General features: G+C 36.6%; 1 protein-coding gene across 1 annotated transcript in view; it reads left to right on the plus strand.

Moving 5' to 3' along the window:
• DNAH14 (dynein axonemal heavy chain 14) overlaps positions 1-26,154 on the plus strand; it is a 376,162-nt gene that overhangs the window by 182,298 nt on the left and 167,710 nt on the right. The window contains exons 34-38 of the mRNA XM_027564099.1: positions 2,553-2,721; positions 11,304-11,393; positions 17,475-17,609; positions 21,844-22,047; positions 26,040-26,133. Of these exons, the coding sequence (XP_027419900.1) occupies positions 2,553-2,721; positions 11,304-11,393; positions 17,475-17,609; positions 21,844-22,047; positions 26,040-26,133 (692 nt within the window). The remainder of the gene's footprint in view (positions 1-2,552; positions 2,722-11,303; positions 11,394-17,474; positions 17,610-21,843; positions 22,048-26,039; positions 26,134-26,154) is intronic.

Here is a 26,154-nt window from a genome sequence, read left to right on the forward strand (position 1 = left end):
ATAAAGGTGTGTTAGTTTTGTAGGGCTGCTGCCATAACAAACTGCTACAAAAGCATGATGTCCAAAAACAATGGAAATGAATCTTCTCGTAGCACCTGAGGTCAGAGGTCTGAGACCAAGGTTGTGGACAGACCTGCTCGCCTTCTAGAGTCTCTTGGGAGATTCTTCCTTTCCTCTTTTAGTTTCTGGTGGTTGCCAGCATTCCTTGGTGGAAGGTCACATCACCCCAATCTCTGCCTTCATCTTTGCATCACCTTCTCAACTGTATGTCTCTGTCTCCTCTCTTATAAGGAACATGTGACTACACTTAGACCTGAATGATTCAGGATAAACTTCTTTCAAGATTCTTAACTCAATTAGATCTTCTGCCCTATCAATAATATTCACAGAGTTCCAGGGATTAGGAAGTGAATATATTGGCAGGGTTGGAGGGGTAGGGAAGAGGGGGGAATTTTTCTGCCTACCATAGTCAGCCTTATCTGTTTTTCTCTAAACCGCCCCTTTTGTTTAGAAAATAAACTATAAAACTGACCACAGTACTGGGTCACAAAATGTCTTAACTAATTCCAAACAACTGGTATCATGAAAACAATCAAAACGGGTTTAAAAAGTTACATTTAACTATGCTTTTCTTCAGCTTTAGTTGACCTTAGTCTAGAAGTTTTCTTTTTTATTCTTAAATTACAAGACAGTCCCCACAGTAATCTCAGATACCATCCCCTAAGTTGTATAATTTTAGTGAAAAACATGGTATTGTAACAATTTTACCATTTTTTATATAAGCTGTTATCTCACCTTGTCTATATCTAATAGTTACTCCCCAGCCAGACACACTGTTATCCCTATTTTTAAAATTTCTTTTAATGTAAAGCAATATCTGTCTTGAGAAAAAAGTGGGAAAGGTCAAGGTTACTTACTAGATCCCCAGCAGGGAAGTGTGGGACCCTTTCTGTCCCTGGTGTGGCCCCTCACTTTGACTTCTGGTCCACTCTCGCCCTCTCTACCAAAACACCTTCAGAAAAAAGACTCACTGATGTATTTACAGAGGAATGTGTAAACAGCTGATGCCAGCTCAGTGAGTCTTCCATCGTAAAGATAGAGTGCTTATAGAAGTGGACTTTGACGTCAGAGAGACCTGACTGAATGCCAGTTCAAACATTTACCAGCTATATGACACTGAGTGTGTTATTTCATTTTTCTGAGTATCACTTTTCTTACTTCTTAGCTTTTGAAAAAATTAATGAAATTTCTTAAACAATTAAGCAAAAGGCCTGGTAAAAAAATACTCAATAAATGTTATCTATTAGCTCTTTTTATTATGGGGCAAAGGCTTAAAAGTTACCACCATCCCAATGAAGAATTTCAGATGTCAGTAGACAAGAGTATGGGAGGGATGCTAGGGCAGGGAAAACTTTTCTTCCTTTTTATCTCCAAAGTCATACTATACCACATGTAGTTACTTTTTCCCCTTTTGACTGCATGTTTAATGTATAAAAATGTGTACTGGAATGTTTAGTATATGAAATATATGTGGCAATAAACTGTGTGATAACAATATATCAAAAACTTTTGTTATAATTAACAAAAATATTAAGTTGGCTTAAACAGTAGAAGGAATTTACTTTTTCACCCAATCAGAAAATCCAGAGGTGGGGCAGGATATAATCACTTTGATTTGAGTTTCCCTTTTATTTCTCTGAGATATTCTAAGCACTGCAGTCCTCCCTGTCAGGGTTATTTTTAGACTGGCTTCATTTTGGGTAGCAGGATGGCTTCTAATAATAAATGGAACTATCTACACCATTGAACTGAAGTCCCAGACCACTCTGAGTGGACAATTCATTTGTCTACCCCTGAATCACTGTGTCCAAGTGACTGCTATGTATTGATTGATTAGAGCTGTGGTTATATTCACTTCTTGAATATTTGTTATGTCATATGCTTGCTTTCTGAAACTCTCTCAGACATACAACCTTGGCAAATCAGAGATAGCTACCCTAGAATCTGAACCTGAAACTAGAGGAAAAAGAAATAGGATATACACAGAGTCCACTCTGGCAAGGGTGACAGCAGTGGCAATAGCTGCCGACATTTAGCAGAAATTAGCAGAGACAGCAAGCCGCTCTAGTGCAAGCATCAGGCTCTAGATGCAACAGGCATGGCTCTCTGGTGGCAGCCATTGATGGTGGCAGCCATGTCTTCACAGGACCAGTTCTATAGCTCAACTTTGTTCCCAGCTACATAGCCTGCAAGACTAGTTCTCTAGTCATCCTAGGGATTTTTAATAAATCATTTTATTTTTCATTTGATGTTAACCTGAATACATTTCTATTTTGAGTTGGAAACAGCATTACCCTGAGTTCTAAGTCAGTCAGGGCCCATCCCTGGAGCTGGGAACCAGATTAACCTCACCCAAACCACATAGCTGCTTTGAAGTGGGGAAAGGAGGAAAAGGTATTGGGATAGCCGCCATTAAAAAAGAATATTAATGGTCTTTAACATCAACAAAACAAACTTGCTAACTTGTTCTTTGCTTTCTTCTACCATTAAAGTAACATCAGAGACATTTCTGAAACAGAGGAAACTCTGATAATTATTGAAGCTATGAGAGAAGCTAGCTTACCAAAATTTCTTCCTAAAGATGTCCTACTTTTTGAAAAGATTATGAGAGATATTTTTTGTGGAGCAACAGTTTCGAAAGTAAATCAGATTGTCCTGGAGGTAATAAGACCTTTGAAAATCATTACAAATCATTTATATGTGGAATATCAGTTAAGATAAGAAACTATAATAGATGTGAATTTAAAATGTTAGTTATTCCTGAAATTCTCTATTCATGTTAGAACTTGGGACATAAAAATACTTGGAGATATATATTTCCCATGAATGAAGAACTTTCAGTACATCTTGGCATAATGGAAACAAGAACAAATTGTGTACCTTTAAGGAAGGAAGGCTGTTAACACGTATTTTACTCCTCAATTTTCTCATCTTTCAAGTGAGAATGATAATGTCTGCTCTTCCTACTTTCCAAAGGTGCTTCAGTTCAGTTTAGTAAGGTTCAGTCGCTCAGTTGTGTCTGACTCTTTGCAACCCCATGAATTGCAGCACGCTGGGCCTCCCTGTCCATCACCAACTCCCAGAGTTCACTCAGACTCACGTCCATCGAGTCGGTGATGCCTCCAGCCATCTCATCCTCTGTCGTCCCCTTCTCCTTCTGCCCCCAATCCCTCCCAGCATCAGAGTTTTTCCAATGAATCAACTCTTCTCATGAGGTGGCCAAAGTACCAGAGTTTCAGCTTTAGCATCAGTCCTTCCAACTAGAGAATCAAATTATATCAGAATTATGAATAAAGACTTTAATGTGTAAATACTTTGTGATCATTAAAATGACACAATTTCAAAGCCATTTTTGGGGCTTCCATGGTGGCTCAGACACTAAACACACAAAGCCCTTTATGCTTTCTCTTATGTATATAGACCCATACAGTCAAAGCCTTAGTTTAGGTAGAATCTCAGTGTCTTCTGTCATTGTGATACAACCTCCTGCTACTCCCTCCATTCTAATATATTGTCATATGGCCACCAGAGTTGCTTTCCTAAAACATGTTTGATCACTTCAGCAAAGCGGCTGTTGAAGCAACTTTGCCTCTAGTACAACAGTCAAATTAATTATCTTGGCCATAATGCCTTTCACAATTTGGTCAGACCAGATTATCTTTCTCATACTGAGCATTAAAGTAAGAAACTAGGAAAAAGAGCAATAAAACAAGTTCTCTGAAATGAAACCGATAAAAATAATGAAGGAAACGGCAGAAATCAACCAAATACAAATAAAAATTATAGGAAAAACAACAAAACCAAAGTTATCAGTTTGATTATATACAGACCTCAAGCAAGAATGATTAATAATTGAAAAAGAAACAATGATATTAGAGATTTAGAAGTGATGAGAACATTATGAACAACCTAAGTTAATAAATGTAAAGCTATAGACATGTTGCATTAAGCAACAGGGAATGGGAAGTGATCAATGAGCAAAAACAATTTTTAAAGATACTCAAAGCAACTTCTTGCCATCCTTGTTCCCCAAAATTCAGACCCAAATGGTTTTATAGTTTTAATTGGAGATTATATGCTATAATTCATATATGTACCCTTTTGAGATAACCTTTTTTCAGATTTCCGATATCACCTAATAAATGGCTTTTTTTTTAAATTTTATTTTATTTTTAAACTTTACAATATTGTATTGGTTTTGCCAAATATCAAAATGAATCCGCCACAGGTATACATGTGTTCCCCATCCTGAACCCTCCTCCCTCCTCCCTCCCCATACCATCCCTCTGGGTCGTCCCAGTGCACCAGCCCCAAGCATCCAGTATCGTGCATCGAACCGGGACTGGCGACTCGTTTCATACATGATATTATACATGTTTCAATGCCATTCTCCCAAATCTTCCCACCCTCTCCCTCTCCCACAGAGTCCATAGGACTGTTCTATACAAAAGTGTCTCTTTTGCTGTCTTGCATACAGGGTTATTATTACCATCTTTCTAAATTCCATATATATACGTTAGTATACTGTATTGGTATTTTTCTTTCTGGCTTACTTCACTCTGTATAACAGGCTCCAGTTCCATCCACCTCATTAGAACTGATTCAAATGTATTCTTTTTAATGGCTGAGTAATACTCCATTGTGTATATGTACCAAAGCTTTCTTATCCATTCATCTCCTGATGGACATCTAGGTTGCTTCCATGTCCTGACTATTATAAACAGTGCTGCGATGAACATTGGGGTACACGTGTCTCTTTCCCTTCTGGTTTCCTCAGTATGTATGCCCAGCAGTGGGATTGCTGGATCATAAGGCAGTTCTATTTCCAGTTTTTTGAGCAATCTCCACACTGTTCTCCATAGTGGCTGTACTAGTTTGCATTCCCACCAACAGTGTAAGAGGGTTCCCTTTTCTCCACACCCTCTCCAGCATTTATTGCTTGTAGACTTTTGGATCGCAGCCATTCTGACTGGTGTGAAATGGTACCTCATAGTGGTTTTGATTTGCATTTCTCTGATAATGAGTGATGTTGAGCATCTTTTCATGTGTTTGTTAGCCATCTGTATGTCTTCTTTGGAGAAATGTCTATTTAGATCTTTGTCCCATTTTTTGATTGGGTCATTTATTTTTCTGGAATTGAGCTATAGGAGTCGCTTGTATATTTTTGAGATTAGTTGTCAGTTGCTTCATTTGCTATTATTTTCTCCCATTCTGAAGGCTGTCTTTTCACCTTGCTAATAGTTTCCTTTGTTGTGCAGAAGCTTTTAAGTTTTATTAGGTCCCATTTGTTTATTTTTGCTTTTATTTCCAATATTCTGGGAGGTGGGTCATAGAGGATCCTGCTGTAATGTATGTTGGAGAGTGTTTTGCCTATGTTCTCCTCTAGGAGTTTTATAGCTTCTGGCCTTACGTTTAGATCTTTTTTTTTTTTTTCTCTAATTTTATTTTATTTTTAAACTTTACATAATTGTATTAGTTTAGATCTTTAATCCATTTTGAGTTTATTTTTGTGTATGGTGTTAGAAAGTGTTCTAGTTTCATTCTTTTACAAGTGGTTGACCAGTTTTCCCAGCACCACTTGTTAAAGAGATTGTCTTTAATCCATTGTATATTCTTGCCTCCTTTGTCAAAGACAAGGTGTCCATATGTGCGTGGATTTATCTCTGGGCTTTCTATTTTGTTCCATTGATCTATATTTCTGTCTTTGTGCCAGTACCATACTGTCTTGATGACTGTGGCTTTGTAGTAGAGCCTGAAGTCAGGTAGGTTGATTCCTCCAGTTCCATTCTTCTTTCTCAAGATAGCTTTGGCTATTTGAGGTTTTTTGTATTTCCATACAAATTGTGAAATTATTTGTTCTAGGTCTGTGAAGAATACCATCGGTAGCTTGGTAGGGATTGCATTGAATCTATAAATTGCTTTGGGTAGTATACTCATTTTCACTATATCGATTCTTCCAATCCATGAACATGGTATATTTCTCCGTCTATTAGTGTCCTCTTTGATTTCTTACACCAGTGTTTTATAGTTTTCTATTTATAGGTCTTTAGTTTCTTTAGGACTTCTTTCGGTTGCAATGGTGAATGGAATTGTTTCCTTAGTTTCTCTTTCTGTTTTCTCATTACTAGTGTATAGGAATGCAAGGGATTTCTGTGTGTTGATTTTATATCCTGCAACTTTACTATAATCATTGATTAGTTCTAGTAATTTTCTGGTGGAGTCTTTAGGGTTTTCTATGTAGAGGATCATGTCATCTGCAAATAGTGAGAGTTTTACTTCTTCTTTTCCAATTTGGATTCCTTTTATTTCTTTTTCTGCTCTGATTGCTGTGGCCAAAACTTCCAAAACTATGTTGAATAGTAATGGTGAAAGTGAGCACCCTTGTCTTGTTCCTGACTTTAGAGGAAATGCTTTTAATTTTTCACCATTGAGGATAATGTTTGCTGTGGGTTTGTCATATATAGCTTTTATTATGTTGAGGTATGTTCCTTCTATTCCTGCTTTCTGGAGAGTTTTTATCATAAATGGATGTTGAATTTTGTCAAAGGCTTTCTCTGCATCTATTGAGATAATCATATGGTTTTTATTTTTCAATTTGTTAATGTAGTGTATTACATTGATTGATTTGCAGATATTGAAGAATACTTGCATCCCTGGGATAAAGCCCACTTGGTCATGGTGTATGATCTTTTTAATGTGTTGTTGGATTCTGATTGCTAGAATTTTGTTAAGGATTTTTGCATCTATGTTCATCAGTGATATTGGCCTGTAGTTTTCTTTTTTTGTGGGATCTTTGTCAGGTTTTGGTATTAGGGTGATGGTGGCCTCATAGAATGAGTTTGGAAGTTTACCTTCCTCTGCAATTTTCTGGAAAAGTTTGAGTAGGACAGGTGTTAGCTCTTCTCTAAATTTTTGGTAGAATTCAGCTGTGAAGCCGTCTGGACCTGGGCTTTTGTTTGCTGGAAGATTTTTGATTACAGTTTCAACTTCGGTGCTTGTGATGGGTCTGTTAAGATTTTCTATTTCTTCCTGGTCCAGTTTTGGAAAGTTGTACTTTTCTAAGAATTTGTCCATTTCTTCCACATTGTCCATTTTATTGGCATATAATTGCTGATAGTAGTCTCTTATGATCCTTTGTATTTCTGTGTTGTCTGTTGTGATCTCTCCATTTTCATTTCTAATTTTGTTGATTTGATTTTTCTCCCTTTGTTTCTTGATGAGTCTGGCTAATGGTTTGTCAATTTTATTTATCCTTTCAAAGAACCAGCTTTTGGCTTTGTTGATTTTTGCTATGGTCTCTTTTGTTTCTTTGGCATTTATTTCTGCCCTAATTTTTAAGATTTCTTTCCTTGTACTAACCCTGGGGTTCTTCATTTCTTCCTTTTCTAGTTGCTTTAGGTGTAGGGTTAGGTTATTTATTTGACTTTTTTCTTGTTTCTTGAGGTATGCCTATATTGGCTTTTTTTTGGTAAGGGTTTCATATATGTATTTTGTGCTTATTGGATATAAAGTTATATACATAGCCTATTAATTATATCTTTCAGAGCTTGATATCTATTTTTACTGATGTATCAGTTTCTGGAAGGGGTATATCAAAATCTTAACTGAAATTATTGATTTATCAATGTGTCTTGCATGTCTGTCAATTGTTACTTTATGTAATTTGACGCTATAAGTTGCATATGTTTGTTTATTCTTTAATCACTATACTCTTTTTCTGGATCGTATGCTATATCTTGCCTTAAGACCTATTTAGTCAGATATTAAGATTTCTATCCAACTTTTTTATGTGTATTCATATTTTTAGAATCTCTTTTTCCATTCTTGTATTTCTCAAACTTTCTATGTTTCTCTGTTTGAACTATAAGTCTTATGGGAGATGTATCAGTGGACTTTGTTTTCTTGTAATTCAGTCTGTGATTATCTGTCCTGTGTTGATTTTAACTTTTTATATTCATTATAGATTCTGTTATCTTAAAATTCATTACTGTTATAATATGTATTTAATTTCTTTTTATTCCTTGTTTTCTCTCTCACCCTGCTCTCTGTGGGATAGATTGAATTTTCTTCTGTGTTTATTTTGTGTTTATTCTCTATGGTGCCTCTCTTAATTGAAGACTGACATCCAGCATTATTTGTTCCTATTTATTAATTTTTTCAATATCTATATATTTTCCCTTTCAAAACAAGTACTTTAGCTTACTCTTTGGTCTTCCCCATACTCTCATTCTTATATATGTCATATCATAAATTTTTTTTTTTGGTGATTATTATTTTTTTATTTTATTTTTTATTTTTATATTATTATTATTATTTTTTTTACTTTACAATTTGTATTGGTTTTGCCATACATCAACATGCATCCACCATGGGTGTACACGTGTTCCCCATCCTGAACCCCCCTCCCACCTCCCTCACCGTACCATCCCTCTGGGTCATCCCAGTGCACCACCCCCAAGCTTCCTGTATCCTGCATCGAATCTGGACTGGTGATTATGGGAATTTTTTTCCTTTTCCTTTTCTTTGGGCCTAGTTTTTATAAACACGTATGTTTGCCCACACAGGCATGTGCATGCGTTTAGAATACTGTAAACTAACAAGATATTTTATAAAACTTTCTCTTCATATCTCTTATAGACTTCAATATATTCCTTTTTTTTAGTACTTCTTCCAACAGTGTTTTTCAGTTAGGTTTTGTGTGACAAACCTTTGGCAACTATTTCTCATATGCCTTTATATTTAGATTACAGTTTGGCTGGTTATAAAATTTTAAGTGTAAAGTTCTTTTCATTTAATACATTAAAATATTTAATATCTTTAAAATATTATTACATTTTCTCTTGTTCCACTCTTGAAATGATCAGTGTCACCTGTATGTGTTCATTTGTAGTGTATCTGTTCTTTCTCTCCAGAAGCTTTTACATTTTTCATTTGCCTTTGGTATTCTTAATTTCAGTATAAATTCTCTTGTTATGAATTTTGGTATTCAATAAGCCCTTTTAATATGTAATTTTGAAGGAGACATATAGTGTAAGATTCTTTGTTCCACATGATTAAATGAGTTAGACTTTTCCAGACCAACAAGTTGCAGTCCACTCTAAACCATGCTTAGTTTTTTTCATAGCACTTATCTTTGTTTTACATTTTTTAGATTTTATTTGTTTCATTATTTTAATGAAAGTGCAATTTGACTTTTTTCTTTTTGCTGGGTGGTTTCTAGGAGAAAGACAGTGGATATTTGCATCTAAGTTTTGCCTGCATTTTGAAGATTTCATTTGCATTTGAAAGATTTTCATTTTGCTATAAAAAAGGAGGAAAATATCAGTTGACAAGTGTTCCTTCTCTGTCTTATGTAAACATCTTACTATTCTTCTCAGAGAGAATGTGTAAATTCCTACTCTCCTTCCTACAGTTACAAGTTTTAAATCCTTCCAGACTGAAGCGACTTAGAAGCAGCAGCAGTGTTACCTTTAACATTTTTCAAAACACAGCTGAAACAAATAACATTGGCATTGTAATAACATTTCTGCATGTAGATTAATGATTTTACTTTTGAACCTCATTATTTATTCACCTTTTCATCAGTTTTACAAGTTAATTTATAGCTTATGGAAAAGTTTTATATATGATAATATTAATTTATTCAGCTACTTCCTCCTTTGTATAATTTTTACATTGATAAATATGCAAGCTCTCAACTGTTTAATAAAATGTTACCAAATTGTACTATATGGCTCATAGAAATGGCACAAAGATAATTTAAAGTTATGATTTTAATATTCAGTGTGGAATAATTCAGTCTCTTATTTAATGGTGTATTTTTGATGGCTTACACAATGACCAATCAATCATATATAACACACCCACATAGGAAGGCATGTTATTAAAAAATACCCTGTAGGTGTGCTGTTTATTGTTTATTTGTGATACAAGAATCTGAATTGCATGTGGAATAAGTTGGAATCTATACAACTTATTCACATTACTGTCTTTAGCAGTATTCAACGTGTGTAGGGATCATTATCTCAGAGCAACCAAAGAATAACCTGAGAATTACTAAAACCATATCATGTTATAAGAACTACATATATTTTGTCATCCAGTTAACTCCAATGAACATCTTATACAGCCATAAATATTTTAGGTCAGGATTATGATTTTATTTCAAAACCTTCACCAGGTGGGATGACCCGAGTATATCTGAAGAGGTCTTCTTTTATTATCCCAGTTCTTCTGATCTTCTGTGCATCCCATGCTATCTTTATTCCACACTTGTGTGACTTTTTCACTTGTATCCAGGCAGTATCTAGGTTTGTATTAGTAACTGCAGAGATTCCTAGTTTCTACATCTGAAACTGCAAGCAGTGAAGGCCATAAGTGGGCAGTCTCATCAACTTTGTTTGGAAGAGGTTGCTTTTCAAAAATAATTTCCTACCTCCAGTTAGCCTTACATAGAGTCTATTTTTCCTCTGTTTGTACAGTCTTGCTGAGTGTGTGTGTTTTCTTTGGCTGCTTCCCATTGTAGGAATGCAAGGAATGAGAAATGGTGTAGGAGAGGCTAGTGAGAAAAAGGATAAATCATACTTTTTCTGTAGACATAGATACCAATTATATCAACATTGAAGTAAACCCCACTTTAGGAGGAATCATGCTGCCCTATAATTCCTGTGTTGAAATAGTAAATATCTTTCAAAGGTGCAGCCACTTCCTGGGATGATCTAATGTATAACCACGTCAAGTTTTTCATCTTGTAAATTTTGCTATCTTAGAATATTCCTAACATTGAAACAGTAAAACAGTCATTACAGAATTGAAATTCAACTTTAATGGTGATTAGAGTTAAACACAGATTAACAAATAAGCAAAAATGAAAATACTTATCATTGTTCTCCTTTCAAAAAATTCCACAAAGATATAGAATCTTTTACCTTTTCTTCACTGTAGGATCATTAGACAATTATACTGTGGTAACAGCTAGTTCTTAAATGCATCATAAAGCATGTCTTAAATTGGGAGAGGATCTATGAATTTGCTACCTGGGGGTCCGTGATCATAAAATTTTCTGTGTATTTTACTTTGGTAGGGGAAGTAATGTTTTCATTATTTTGGAGTTGGTGAACTAAAAAATTAAGAAATACCATCATAAAGTGCTGTATTTGCTACCTAGAGAGGTTTTGTAAGATTACATATTAAAAGTTTAATTTGCAATGAAATTTAAATTAATGTATTTTTTTTTCTATAAGAAACTAATAGAGATTGCAACACAACACTTGGGCTTACATCAGTGGCCAGCTCAAAAAGAGAGAATCATACAGTTTTATAATCAACTTCAGGTAAGTGTAGAATGTCATGTTAGCAATTTGCTTCCGTGTTTAAATAGGTGTGATCAAGGAAAAATAAAATTATGATAAAAGATATCTACTATAATGTTCTTCAAAATAAAGTTGTTTGTTAATTAACTGTTTATCTAGACTTTGTTATTTGATCCCTCACTTTCAGTTCAGTTCAGTTGCTCGGTCATGTCCGACTCTTTGCAACCCCATGAACCACAGCACGCCAGGCCTCCCTGTCCGTCGCCAACTCCCGGAGTTTACCCAAACTCATGTCCATTGAGTTGGTGATGCCATCTAACCATCTCATCCTCTGTTGTCCCCTTCTCCTCCTGTCTTCAGTCTTTTCCAACATCAGGGTCTTTTCAAATGAGGCAGCTCTTCGCATTAGGTGGCCATAATATTGGAGTTTCAGCTTCAGCATCAGTCCTTCCAATGAACACACCCAGGACTGATTTCCTTTAGGATGGACTGGTGGATCTCCTTGCAGTCCAAGGGACTCTTAAGAGTCTTCTCCAACACCACAGTTCAAAAGCATCAATTCTTCTGCACTCAGCTTTCTTTATAGTCCAACTCTCACATCCATACATGACTACTAGAAAAACCATAGCCTTCACTAGATGGACCTTTGTTGACAAAGTAATGTCTCTGCTTTTTAATATGTTGTCTAGGTTGATCATAACTTTCCTTCCAAGGAGTAAGTGTCTTTTAATTTCATGGCTGCAGTCACCATCTGCAGTGATTTTGGAGACCAGAAAAATAAAGTCTGTCACTGTTTCCATTGTTTCCCCATCATTTGCTATGAAGTGAATAGGATAGGATGTTATGCTCTTAGTTTCTTGAATGTTGAGTTTTAAGCCAGCTTTTTCACTCTCCTCTTTCAGTTCTATCAAGAGGCTCTTTAGTTCCTCTTCACTTTCTGCCATAAGGGTGGTGTCATCTGCATATCTGAGGTTATTGATATTTCTCCCGGCAATCTTGATTCCAGCTTGTGCTTCTTCCAGCCCAGCATTTCTTATGATGTACTCCTTTTCCAATTTGGAACCAGTCTGTTGTCCATGTCTGGTTCTAACTGTTGCTTCTTGACCTGCATACAGGTTTATCAGGAGGCAAGTACGGTGGTCTGGTATTCCCATCTCTTGAAGAATTTTCTATAGTTTCTTGTGATCTACACAGTCAAAGGCTTTGGTGTAGTCAATGAAGCAGAAGTAGATGTATTTCTGAAACTCCCTTGCTTTTTCAACGATCCAGTGGATGTTGGCAATTTGATTTCTCGTTCCTCTGCCTTTTCTAAATCCAGCTTGAACATCTGAAAGTTCTCGGTTCACATACTGTTGAAGCCTACCTTGAAGAACTCTGAGCATTACTTTGCTTGTGTGTGAGATGAGTGCAATTGTGTGATAGTTTGAACATTCTTTGGCATTGCCTTTCTTTGGGATTGGAGTGAAAACTGACCTTTTCCAGTCCTGTGGCTACTACTGAGTTTTCCAAATTTGCTGGCATATTGAGTGCAGCACTTTGACAGCACTGTCTTTTAGGATTTGAAATGGCTCAGCTGGAATTCCATCATCTCCACTAGCTTTGTTTATAGTGATGCCTCCTAAGATCCACTTGACTTTGGACTCCATTATGTCTGCCTAAACACCATCATGGTTATCTGGGTCACTAAGATCTTTTTTGTATAGTTCTTCTGTGTGTTCTTGCCATCTCTTCTTAATATCGCCTGCTTCTGTTAGGTCCATACCATTTCTGTCCAAGGAGGCAGGAGGGGATGTCAGGCTATACACAAGTTTGCAACAAAGGGAGCAGGCAGTGTGAACATCAAAGATCAGCTATCAAGTTAAGGGACTTAGCATTCTGTGTATGGGAAGATGCGGGCCTCTGGGTTCCCTGAACTCATTCATTTCATAGGAACCTCAGCTATCTGGGGCCAATCCTGTTTTCTTGTTCACCTTAAGCAGTGGCGGCTGGCTGCTTCTTGCATTTCCCCAGCTCCTCAGCAGTCGTCATGGTGGGTGGTGCAGGGGTGGGGTCACAGAATCCACTGGATCACAATTTTGGGAGCCATCATTCACATTTGAAGGCCAGAAAGCACCGATGGCTATGACATTTCTTGCTTGTTGATATGGCAGCGGGTATTTTCATTTCACACTATTTAGAAATATTCATGGTATACAGTTGTACAGGAGACTTTGTTAATGCAATAATCTTTATTGATCTTTTTTTATGGCTTGTGTTTTTGTGTCCTGTTTTTAGAAATCTTTTCTGTCTTGTCTCATCAAGGTTTTGTCAGTAATTTTTCTGAAATTTTTAGATACTTGCATTTCTCACTTTTAAGTTGTCTGCGGTTTATTTTTCATTAAAATGTCAAGTAGGAATTTCGTTTTCCCTGTAAGAAAGTGAAAAGAGGAAGTTTTATTCTGACTCTTTGTGACCCCATGGACTGTAGCCTGCCAGGCTCCTCTGTCTATGGAATTCTCCAGGCAAGAATACTGGAGTGGGTTGCCATTCCCTTCTCCAGGGGATCTTCCCAAGCTAGGGATCAAACCCAACCCAGGGATTGAACCTGGGTCTCCTGCATTACAGGCAGATTTTTTACCATCTGAGCCACCAGGGAAGCCCTTTCCCTGAATGGATAACCAGTGTTCCTAAGACTTCTTTACTGATATATGATTTCTCATATAGTAAGTTTTCATATATAAAAGGATTGATTTCTTCTGTACTTTATTATTTGTCCTGTATTTCTATCTTTGTGACAACACCACACAGTCTTAATTATCATAGGCTTATAACATGTCTTTATATCTGTTGGCACCACTTAGAGTTGCTGACTGGGTTTGAAAATTAAACTGACAAAAACAGATAAACAGGAGAACCTACACATTTTATTGCATTTTTATATGTACACCAGAGTCTTCACAAAACAATGAAGACCTCAAAAAATGATCAGAACAGGATGCTCTTTTACCTTTTAGGCAAAGAAATGTAAATTTGTGGAAAATTGACACTCAGAGGCCATATAATCTTCTCTGAGGTGCAGTTTGCATTGGTTTAGGGAGGGAGGCAAGTTAATGGTTGGCTTCTACATAAGAAGTACAGGAATGGTTATCAGGACTGAATTCCAAATTTATAAAATAGTTCTATATAATCCCTTATCTGTTTCATGCTGATAATTACTCAGGAAGCAAATGAAAAGAAATAATTCCTTTCTGGGGAAACTCACATTCAATGACCAAATTTTCTTGGTAAAGTGTTTGGACAAAAAGAAGGTAAGGGAGATAGAGTCAGAAATCTTTCTGAGTCAGTTTTTGAAAGGCTATTCCAGTGCTCAGTAATACCAGATGCCTGTGGATGGTAGGAAGTGTAGAAGGTCCATAGAATTCCTTGACAATCAGCTCATTTTTGAGTGACTCTTGCATTAAAAGGTTGACACCATTGTCACGTTGCACATGGTCCAGATATTCAAACACATGACACAAATTACTTTCAACAGATGTGATGGTGTGCCTAGAGTTGGTCAGTCGGATTGAAATAGCAGGGCCATAGCTTGAATAGCGTTAATATCAGTGAAACACCACCAGTAGACCCAATAGAAGGGATCAAAGATCTGATGTAGGATCTGCCAGGTGTAAGTGGGGATCATTCATGCCCTATGCAGTGTGGCTTCTCTCACTGAGACAACTGTGTCAACTTTTGGTAGGAGTCACCAGTCTGAAGTTCAGTGGTAGCGTCAGAAACACACAGTTCTTTATTTTGTGCAGTCTGTGATGGTGAACATGTTATGACATCCAGTGTGATGTTGCATCCAGAAAGCTGTCATGGCAGCCTGGGAAGAGAAATTGATCAGCAGCTTAATTCTAATTCTGGGTAATCTCATCAGAATGGGTCCTCACCATGGGCCCTTGAATGACTTAGGTAGTTTGATCAGCAGCTACCATTTGTCTCCACAGTACAAAGCCCCATATAGGATTATCTTTAATCTTCTGTTCTGTAGTTTTCCAAATGGCACACCAAATAGACCATCAACAAAAGCCCAAGAATTGGAGTTCTTCCCAGGGAGCAAAATAAACAAGACTTCTTTTGATTTTTCATAGCTGACTCTGAAGCTAGACATCAAGAGACTTCAGGTTTCAGCTTAGTTGAACCATCAGTAAACCAGACCAAAGCGTTTGTGGAAATCTTTGTGAATCAAGGGTCAACTGAGCCATCAGCTTTGCTTTAGGAGTTTAAGTGGGGTATAAAATTGCTCCCAGAGAAATAGCTGCCATTCTTTCATATAAAGCCGTGATGCCCCAGGACCAGCTAGCTGCAGTCCTGAATATATAATTTCCATTTGACAAGCAAGGCTTTTTGGATCTTTCTCACCTTGCCAGTTATAGAATGAGACTATCAGACCAGAGAATCACAAAGCTTTCATGAAGGTATAGGGGTTGAAATGGAAGTAAAAAGATGTTTTAACTTTATCCATATTTAAATTTTAATGTATATGTGTGAGACATTGTTAAAAACAGTTATTTCTTCAATGTTCTTGCAATAGTCCAAAGGAGATGGTGAGGGGCCCACTCTGATGTTTAGCATCTGACCCACTCAGTCCATTTGGACTGCTCTAACAAAACACAATAGATTGAGTGGCTTACACAACAGACTTATTTCTCACAGTTCTGGAGACGGGGAAATTCAAGATCAGAGTGCTGGCAGGTTTTATTTCTGGTGAGAACCTTCTACCTGCAGATGGTGAGCTGCAGGCCACTTCTAACACTGTCCTCACATAGTAGAAGGAGAGCAAACTCTCCTTTCTCTTCCTTTTCTTATAAAGACACCATTCCAACACGCGGTCCACCCTCATGACCTCATCTAAACTTGCTTACTTACCAAAGACCCCCACCTCCAATACTACTGCACTGGGTGTTAGGGCTTCAACATTTGAATGTTAGGACACAAAAATTCAGTTCACAACACCAAGGTAAGGCAGGCTATTGTGGTTGGGATAAAGAAAAGATGGTATCATGCAAAAGTTTTCAAAGAGATTAGAGAATGAAAAAGGCAAGTATTATACTTCAGACAGTTGATGCTATGCTGTACTTAGTTGCTTAGTCATGTCTGACTCTTTGCGACTTCATGTACTGTAGCCCGCCAGGCTCCTCTGTCCATGGGGATTCTCCAGGCAAGAATATTGGAGTGGGTTGTCATGCCCTCCTCCAGGGGATCTTCCCAACCCAGGGATCAAACCCAGGTCTTTTGCATTGCAGGAGGATTCTTTACCAGCTGAGCTACCAGGGAAGCCCAGACAGTTGGACCTAGTGGTTTTATTGACTAGATTAGGGAGAAGGAAACGGCAACCCACTCCAGTGTTCTTGCCTGGAAAATCCCAGGGACGGGGGAGCCTGGTGAGCTGCCGTCTACGGGGTCGCACAGAGTCAGACACAACTGAAGCAACTTAGCAGCAGCAGCAGGGAAATAAGAGAAAGAACAAATGTAGGGGAAAAAAGATACAGATTAGATTATGTTGACTTTGAAAACGATGTGTGACATCCAGATAGAAGTATTTAGTAGTACACTGAAATTTCACTCGCATTTAGAATCAAAGACTGAGAAAAATGTACATTTTTAAAAGGAGTCATTAGAATTCAGATGATAGTTAAAGATACTCAAATGGATGAAATTGGATAGGGACAATGTGGAGGAGAGAGAGACAAGGATGAATTAGGGAAGATTAACATGGAAAGGACAATCAGAACTCAAAAGAGAAAAAACAGAGAACAGGAAGCCCAGATAAATCTTACTACAGAAGTCAATCACAGAGAAAGGCACAGGAGTAAATGAGAATTAGAAAGTGAAATAAACTATTAAATATAAAGAATGAAAATCATTCTTTGAATGTTAAAATTGGGAGACTTATGGTGATTTTAATATTTGCCTAGTCAATAAAACAGAACCCAGATTACAACTGATTGAAAAATAATTTGAATGAATGGTCCATGGATATAGTCAGAGACGTATTTGTAAATAAGAACTTTGAGGTTTCAGCTTTGTTGAATAATCAGTAAACTAGAATTAAGCCATAAATCTGCAATTCTGTTTTAGGCTTGTGTTGGTGTGATGTTAGTGGGTCCAACAGGAGGAGGAAAAACAACCGTCAGAAGAATTTTAGAAAAAGCATTAACACTATTACCAATTGAAGAATTCTTATTGATTGAAGAAAGGGACTCTATTTCACAGGTAAATATTCTACTAAATAAAATATTTCTCTTTTTGTTTAGGTCTTATTTTATACTTCAGTAAAAATTTTTTACTTCGGTAACACTTTTTGTTCTCTTTACAGAAGTATGTTTTTTTACTTGTCAAATTTCTTGCTAGGAATTTTGTAGTTAGGAGTCATTGTAGTGAACAAGATTTTTTTCATCTGAATCTCAAACTGATAGATGCTAGTGTAAAATAAAATTATAAAATATATATGTTGTATTTAGTCATTTTACCTAATTGACTAACAGTTTTAATTTTTGTTTAGGTAATCTATTGAATTATCTTCATTCTTCAGTTTAATATGGTGTATCACATTTCATTTCTATTTCATTTATTTCTAGCTGATTTTATGATTTATTTCCTTTTACTAACTTTTGGTTTCACTTGTTATTCCTCTAGTTGCTTTGAAATATCTTCAAATGACTATAATTTTTTCTCTTTTCTAATATTTATATATTTTTATCTTATTGAATTGATTAACTCTCCAAGACAATCTTTTCTAATATTTATATATTTTTATCTTATTGAATTGATTAACTCTCCAAGACAATGTTAACTGTAATACTTTGTTCCTTACATTATCTAAAATGCAGTTGCTATGTCTGTATTTAATATGATTTTGCTCTCAATCTATAATGGGTATTCTCTATCACACATTGGAAATCACCTTTTAGTCTCATTAGATTTCAGTTTTTTACTCCTAGAATTTATGAAATTATTTCTCAGCATGTATTTTTAATATTTTATCTGGTTAATTTATAACTTATCTTGATAGACTTACTAATGTTGAAGTGTCCTTAGATACCTAGAATAACTCCTACCTTTTCAAGACATATTTTTATTCAATATAAAATTAGACTCTAATAAATAGTATGCATTTTAATTATCTTACTTAAAGATTCGTGGTTGGTAATATAGTCCAAAAGGCTAAGAAACTCAGGTTCTCAATTACGTGGATTCTTTTAGTGTGCAATATCCTGCTTCAAAACCATTCGTGTGGCAGCTCATAATTCTTTATCCATTATCAATAACTGTTAATTCTCAAGCAATTATTATAATTAGTAATAGGTAAATTATCACATCAATAATAAAAATAAATAGTATTTATACAGTACTAAATATGGACCAAATACTAGTGAAAACACCTTTACTTGAATTATCTCATTCAGTCCTTACAACTCAGTGGGCAGAAATTTGTTTTATTAAAAATATTTTTTATATTGCAAAAGAAATATGTACCATTGTGAGAAATTTATAACAACTGCAAATACTTTGTTATATTTCTTTTCATTATTTTTTAAACTAAATATGTTTATAGATAATTGAGATAGTACTATGTATAAATGATTTCAAATTTTCTAATGTTGGCTTTTTCACCTAACGTTATATGCTGAGAATTAACCCTGTCATTAAAAACTTCTTGCAACATCATTCCAATAAGTATATTCTGTATATATGACTATGTGTGCATGTCTGCTAAGTCACTTCAGTTATGTCCAACTCTTTTGTGACTCTTTGGACCGTAGGCCGCCAGGCTCCTCTGTCCATGTTATTTTCCAGGCAAGAATACTGGAGTGGGTTGCCATACCCTCCTCCAGTGGATCTTCCTAACCCAGGATTCAAGTGCACATCTCTTATATCTCCTGCATTGGCAGGCTGGTTCTTTACCACTAGTGCCACTGGGAAGCCCACATATGACTATTTGTTGTTTTTTTGTTGTTCAGTCACTAAGTCGTGTCTGACTTCTTGCGACCCCATGGACTGCAGCACGGCAAGCTTTCCTGTCCTTCACTGTCTTCTGGAGTTTGCTCAGACTCATGTCCATTGAGTCGGTGATGCTATATAGCCATCTCATCCTCTGCCACCCTCTTCTTTTGCCTTCATTCTTTTCCATCACCAGGGTCTTTTCCAGTGAGTTGACTGTTCCCGTTAGGTGGCCAAAGTTTTGGAGCTTCAGCATCAGTCCTTCCAATAAAAATTCAGGATCAATTTCCTTTTGGAATGACTGGTTTGATCTCCTTGCAGTCTAATGGACTCAACAAGAGTCTTCTGCAACACTACACTTCGAAAGCATCAGTTTTTCGGTACTCAACCTTCTTTATGGTCCAACTCTCACATCCGTACATAACTGCTGGAAAAACAATAGCTTTAACTATATGGGCCTTTGTTGGCAAACTAATGTCTTTGGTTTTTAATATGCTGTCTAGGTTTGTCATAAGACTTCCCAGTTGGTGCTAGTGGTAAAGAACCTGCCCGTCAATGCAGGAGATTTAAGAGATGTGGGTTCAATACCTGGGTTGGGAAGGTCTGCTGGAGAGAGCCATGGCAACCCACTCTGGTATTCTTGTCTGGAGAACTCCACGGACAGAGGAGTGTGGAGGGCTACAGTCCATAGGGTCGCAAAGAGTTGGACACGACTAAAGCGATTTAGCACACATGCATGCGCTAGTTTTGTCATAGGTTTCCAAACCTGAGTCTCTCCTGTATTGCAAGTGGATTCTTTACTATCTGAGCCACAAGGGAAGCACTGTGTATGACTATACTATAATTTATTTAGTGATTCTTTCATGTTTATTATTTTATATACTCTGCTGCTACAAAGTTGCTTCAGTCATGTCCAACTCTGTGCGACCCCATAGATGGCAGCCCACCAAGCTCCTCTGTCCCTGGGATTCTCCAGGCAAAAATACCGGTGTGGGTTGCCATTTCCTTCTCCAGGGAATCTTCCCGACCCAGGGATTGAACTCAGGTCTCCTGCATCACAGGCAGATCCTTTACTGCCTGAGCCACCAGGAAGCCCTTTATATATCGCAGTGTGTATATTTTAATCCCAAAGTCCTTGTCTCTGCCCCTCCTTCCTAGTTGGGAACCATAAGTTTGTTTTATGAGTCTATTTCCGTTTTGTAAATAAGTTCATTTGTATCATGTTTTAAGATTCCATATATAAACAGTATATAATATCATTTGTCTTTCTCTGACTTCCTTAACTTAATATGACAATCTCTAGGTCTATCTCTGTTGCTGCAAATGATGTTATTTTATTCTTTTTATGGCTGAATATATTTATATAATATATAGTAGTATATATATTATATATACTGAATATATTTCATTGTATATATATATACATACATATATATATATGAAATAGAAAATGTTCATTTTCTATTGCTGCTATAACTAATAACCACAATGACATGGATTAAAACTACACTCATTTATTATCTTCCGGTTCTGGGAGTCAGATGTCCAGTACGGGTCTCACTGGGCTATGATCCAGATGTCAGCAGGTTGAGTTCCTTTCTGGAGGCTCTAGGGAAGAACTCTTTCCCTTGTGCATTCAGTTGTTGGCATAAATAAGTAGGTCCCATTTCCTTGCTGTCTGTCAGCGGGAAGCTACCCGTACCTTCTGGAGGCCCCTCTCAGATCTTTGCACACTGTCCATACCTCTAGATCCTTGTGTACTGCCCTGTTTCTGATTTGCTGCCTTGCTTTCCTCTTCCAATTTTAACTCATACAATTAGATTGAATTCACTTGGATATTCAGGATAATTTTCCCATCTCCAGATATGTCCCTTAATTACATCTACAAAGTCCATTTAGAAGCATGATGGTTTTTTTTTTTTTTTTTGTCCCATTCTTTTCCTAGGGATTCATTTGTGTGTCTGTGAAAGCTGCACAGTCATGTCCAAATTTTTTTCGGCCCCATGGACTGTAGTCTGCCAGGCTCCTCTGTCCATGGAATTCTCCAGGCCAGAATACTGGAGTGGGTAGCCGATCCCTTCTCCAGGGGACCTTCCCAACCCAGGGATCAAACCCTGGTCTCCTGCATTGCAGGCAGATTCATAACCATCTGAGCCACCAGGGAAGCCCAAGAATACTGGAGTGGGTAGCCTATCCCTTCTCTAGCGGAACTTCCTAACCAAGAAATCAAACCAGGGTCTCCTGCATTGCAGGTGGATTCTTCACCAGCTGAGCTACCAGGGAAGCCTCATTTGTAGTATTCATAATTTAAAAAAATAATTATTTGGATATAATGGCTAATTTTAATAAGTCAACTTTTATTATTTCTTGCAAAGTGCTACCTTTATAAAGAATCCTTCTTTCAAGCAAAAGATCTTTCCTAAAACCTCTAGTAGGAATGATACAAAAAAATTAGACAATTTTTCTATAGTCAGTATCTTTAAAAATCACACTGGATTTTTCTCAGATTTCAGGAAGAAGAGGAAAAATAGATATTTGTATTTTAAATCCAAAGTGTATCACTCTCAGCGAACTATATGGACATCTGGATCCTAATACTATGGAATGGGCTGATGGATTATTATCAGCAACAATTCGGAATTACGTATATTTAAACACTATAAAATACTCAAACAAAGACAGCGAATCAAAAATCTCAGATTCTGCTAATGTAAGTTCAGTATTGAAAGTTTATTTTGTTTCACTATTATAGATTATTTCATTGTTTATCTAATGTTTGATATCAAAGTTTCATTAGATACTTACTAGCATATATTTTAGACGTCCCTAATTTTAAAATTATTATGATCAGTTTCAAAAAGGGAAAAGTAATGAGCTATTACAAAACAGAAAATATACCTTGTGGATTTTGGGGGGGTTTTAAATTAATTTTTATTGGAATAGAGTTGCTTTACAATGTTGTGTTAGTTTCTGCTGTACAGCAATGTGAATTAGTTATACATATAAATATATTGCCTTGTTTTTAGATTTCTTCCCATTTAGCTCACCCAGAGCACTGAGTACAGTTCCCTGTGCTATATATTAGGTTCTCATTAGTTATCTCTTTATACACGGCAGTCTATATATGTCAATTCCAGTCTCCCAATTCATGCCACCCATCCATTCCCCCCTTGGTATCTATAAGTTTGCTCTCTACATCTGTAACTTTATTTTTGTTTTGTAGATACGTTCATTTCGCACTCTATTTTTTAGATTCCACATGTAAGCAGTATCATATATTTGTCTTTTTCTTTCTGACTTACTTCACTCAGTATGACAATCTCTGGTCCATCCATGTTGGTGCAGATGGTGTTTTTATGGCTGAGTAATATTCCATTGTATATGTGTACCGTATCTTTCTTTATCCATTCCTCTGTTGATGGACATTTAGGTTGCTTCCATGTCCTGGCTATTAGAAATAGCGCTGCAATAAACATTGGAGTGCATGTATCTTTTTGAATTATGGTTTTTTCCAAGTATATGCCCACGAGTGGGATTGCTGGGTCATACGGTAGTTTTATTTTTAGTTTTTTCAGGAACTCCATACTGGTCTCCATAGTGACTGTACCAACATACATTCCCATTGTGTACGTGTACCATTGTGTTTTAAAATGATTAATAAATGATAAAATGAAGTTAAAGGTACTTGCTTTTAAAGAATAACACAGTAGATTAAGCGTAAGTAGAGGATAACCTAATGATTCCAGCACCACCAATGTAACTTCCAAACTAATGAGATTCAAAAATACTTCAGTAAAATGTGTAAACTATTTAATACAAAATTCATCAAAGAATAAATATGAATAGCAAAAAAACTGTAAGTTTATATTCTTATTAGTAATAAGTAGAGATTAGTAGTGAATTTCGTTTACTATATACTATATTTACCCTATCTGTGTGTGTGCGTGTGTTAGTTGCTTAGTCGTGTCCAACTCTTTGCAACCCCATAGACTGCAGCCCACCAGGCCCCTCCATCCATGGGATTCTCCAGGCAAGAGTACTGGAGTGGGTTGCCATTTCCTTCTCCATATTTACCCTATACTAAAGTGTAATAACAAAAAAGATAATATTTGAAACCAAACAGATTTTTAGAAATAGAGAACTAATATTTGATAATTATAAGGTTGTGAAGTAGAGATTCATACATGTCTGGTGGTAGTTTTGGAAATACATATTGATATTTTGTCATTTTGTTTGATTTAGAAATCTATTCCTAGTAATTTGTCCTAAGGAAATAAAATTTTGTTGTATTATTGCTGTTTTCACATTGAGAATGGTATATTTAAAAGAATTAAAAGTGTATTTGTCATCTGTGCTATACTTATTTTTGACAATCAATGAAAATAAGTTTACAATATATTCTTTTGTACATTCTAACTTTTCAGTAACACCTTTCCCTATTCTAATATTATTGTTATATCACTGGTTACTTAATAACAACATATAATAAAACCTTTTAAAATTTTCATGTGTATTAATATAATTTATTTTGGTGTGTGTGTTTAACATAATTTTTTCCCAAATGTAAAATTGTTCTGACACAATTGAATAATTCATCTGCTTCCCACTGTTGTTGTTAGAAAAGATGCTAAATCTTATTTAAATCTTCTTAAATTTATTGTTATTTGTTTTGTGGCCTAAATGTAATATATCTTAGATAAAGTTTCATGTGCACTTGAAAAGAATGTTAATTCTGCTGTTTTGGGATAAAATAGTCTATTAAATCCATTGGTCTAATGTATCACTTAAGACCAATATTTTCCTTCTGGGCTTCTTTGATGGCTCAGCAGGTAAAGAATGCACCTGCAAAGCAAGCAGGAGAAGGCAATGGCACCCCACTCCAGTACTCTCGCCTGGAAAATCCCATGGATGGAGGAGCCTGGTAGGCTGGGGTCCATGGGGTCGCTAACAGTCGGACACGGCTGAGCGACTTCACTTTCACTTTTCACTTTCACGTATTGGAGAAGGAAATGGCAACCCACTCCAGTATTCTTGCCTGGAGAATCCCAGGGATGGGGGAGCCTGGTGGGCTGCCGTCTCGGGGTTGCACAGAGTCGGACACGACTGAAGCGACTTAGCAGCAGCAGCAGCATTAAGGTTAAAGTATATAATGTTGGACCCACAATTTCACATTTTAAAAAATCTGTATACAGGGGAAAAAATGGAGTAGAGCATTGGGCTCCAAAATCACTGCAGATGGTGATTTCAGCCATGAAATTAAAAGACAGTTACTCCTTGAAAGGAAAGTTATGACCAACCCAGATAGCATATTCAAAAGCAGAGACGTTACTTTGCCGACAAAGGTCTATCTAGTCAAGGCTATGGTTTTTCCAGTCGTCATGGATGGATGTGAGAGTTGGACTGTGAAGAAAGCTGAGCGCCAAAGAATTGATGCTTTTGAACTGTGGTGTTGGAGAAGACTCTTGAGAGTCCCTTGGACTGCAAAGAGATCCAACCAGTCCATTCTGAAGGAGATCAGCCCTGGGTGTTCTTTGGAAGGAATGATGCTAAAGCTGAAACTCCAGTACTTTGGCAACCTCATGCAAAGAGCTGACTCATTGGAAAAGACTCTGATGCTGAGAGGGATTGGGGGCAGGAGGAGAAGGGGATGACAGAGAATGAGATGGCTGGATGGCATCACCGACTCGATGGACATGAGTTTGGGTGAACTCCAGGAGTTTGTGATGGACAGGGAGGCCTGGCGTGCTGTGATTCATGGGGTCGCAAAGAGTCGGACACGACTGAGTGACTGAACTGAACTGAACTGAATAATGTCTTATCTACAGGGATGATAATTGCAGACTTTTGTAATAGGAAAAATAATTGGAAATAGCCTTGGACTTACTTTTCTTCTTCCCAATGAGACTTGGGAATTAGAAGCACCTGACTATTATTTGTTGCATTGCTAAGACCTGATTGAAACATGATGCTCACACCAATATTTGGTCTCTCTCTTCAGAACCCTTACTGTGCCCCTAGCACAGCTCTAGATTTTGGTCTTCTCTTCCTCTACACTTGGTGGTAAAGGAAGCCAGTGCCAGTCAACTGATGGTATAATACTCAGCCTCACTGAGGAGATAAATAGGACATTCCCTGCACCCACCACACCCCCAGATAATGAAGATCAGAATTCCTCAGAGATTGACATAACAACCTGTATTTGAATCACCTGGGGAGTATATTAAAAATGGAAATCTTGGGCTTCATCTCAAACCTATTCAATCTGAATCTCCAAAGTTGAGTTGTTAGAATTTAATAACCCTGCAGGTAATTCTTATGTCCCTTAAAATATAAAAACTCCATCATGAAGGAAGGTCTAAGAAAAATATACACCAAAATGTCAACTGTCTTTTTTTTTTTTAATAGGTGATGGCAGTTCAGAGAACTTTTTCTTTATTCTCTGAGCTTTGCTGTAGTACTTGAATATTATAAAAATATGTTCTATCTTTATGAAAACAACAACTAAAATAAAAGAATTTTCTGAAAGAAAATGACCAGTAGTCATAACTCAATTCCATTATACTGTCCCGGTTACATGTTTGCCTTTCAGCTGCAAAACCTCTTATATTTTTATTACTCAAAAAAGTGTATTGACATATAGACCATTTGAGTACAAAAGTATGATCAAATAAAAGTTTAAACATTACTGATTACATATTTTAGGTTTTCAAGCTTGATTTCTCTGACACAGCAGATTCTGATTATCATATTTTTGAGAAGGAGATGGAGAAAGATATTAAAATTCCAGAAAGTCAAAGTAAGTATTATTAATAAATTC

The sequence above is a fragment of the Bos indicus x Bos taurus genome, chromosome 16, assembly GCF_003369695.1.
Source record: "Bos indicus x Bos taurus breed Angus x Brahman F1 hybrid chromosome 16, Bos_hybrid_MaternalHap_v2.0, whole genome shotgun sequence".
NCBI lineage: Eukaryota > Metazoa > Chordata > Mammalia > Artiodactyla > Bovidae > Bos > Bos indicus x Bos taurus.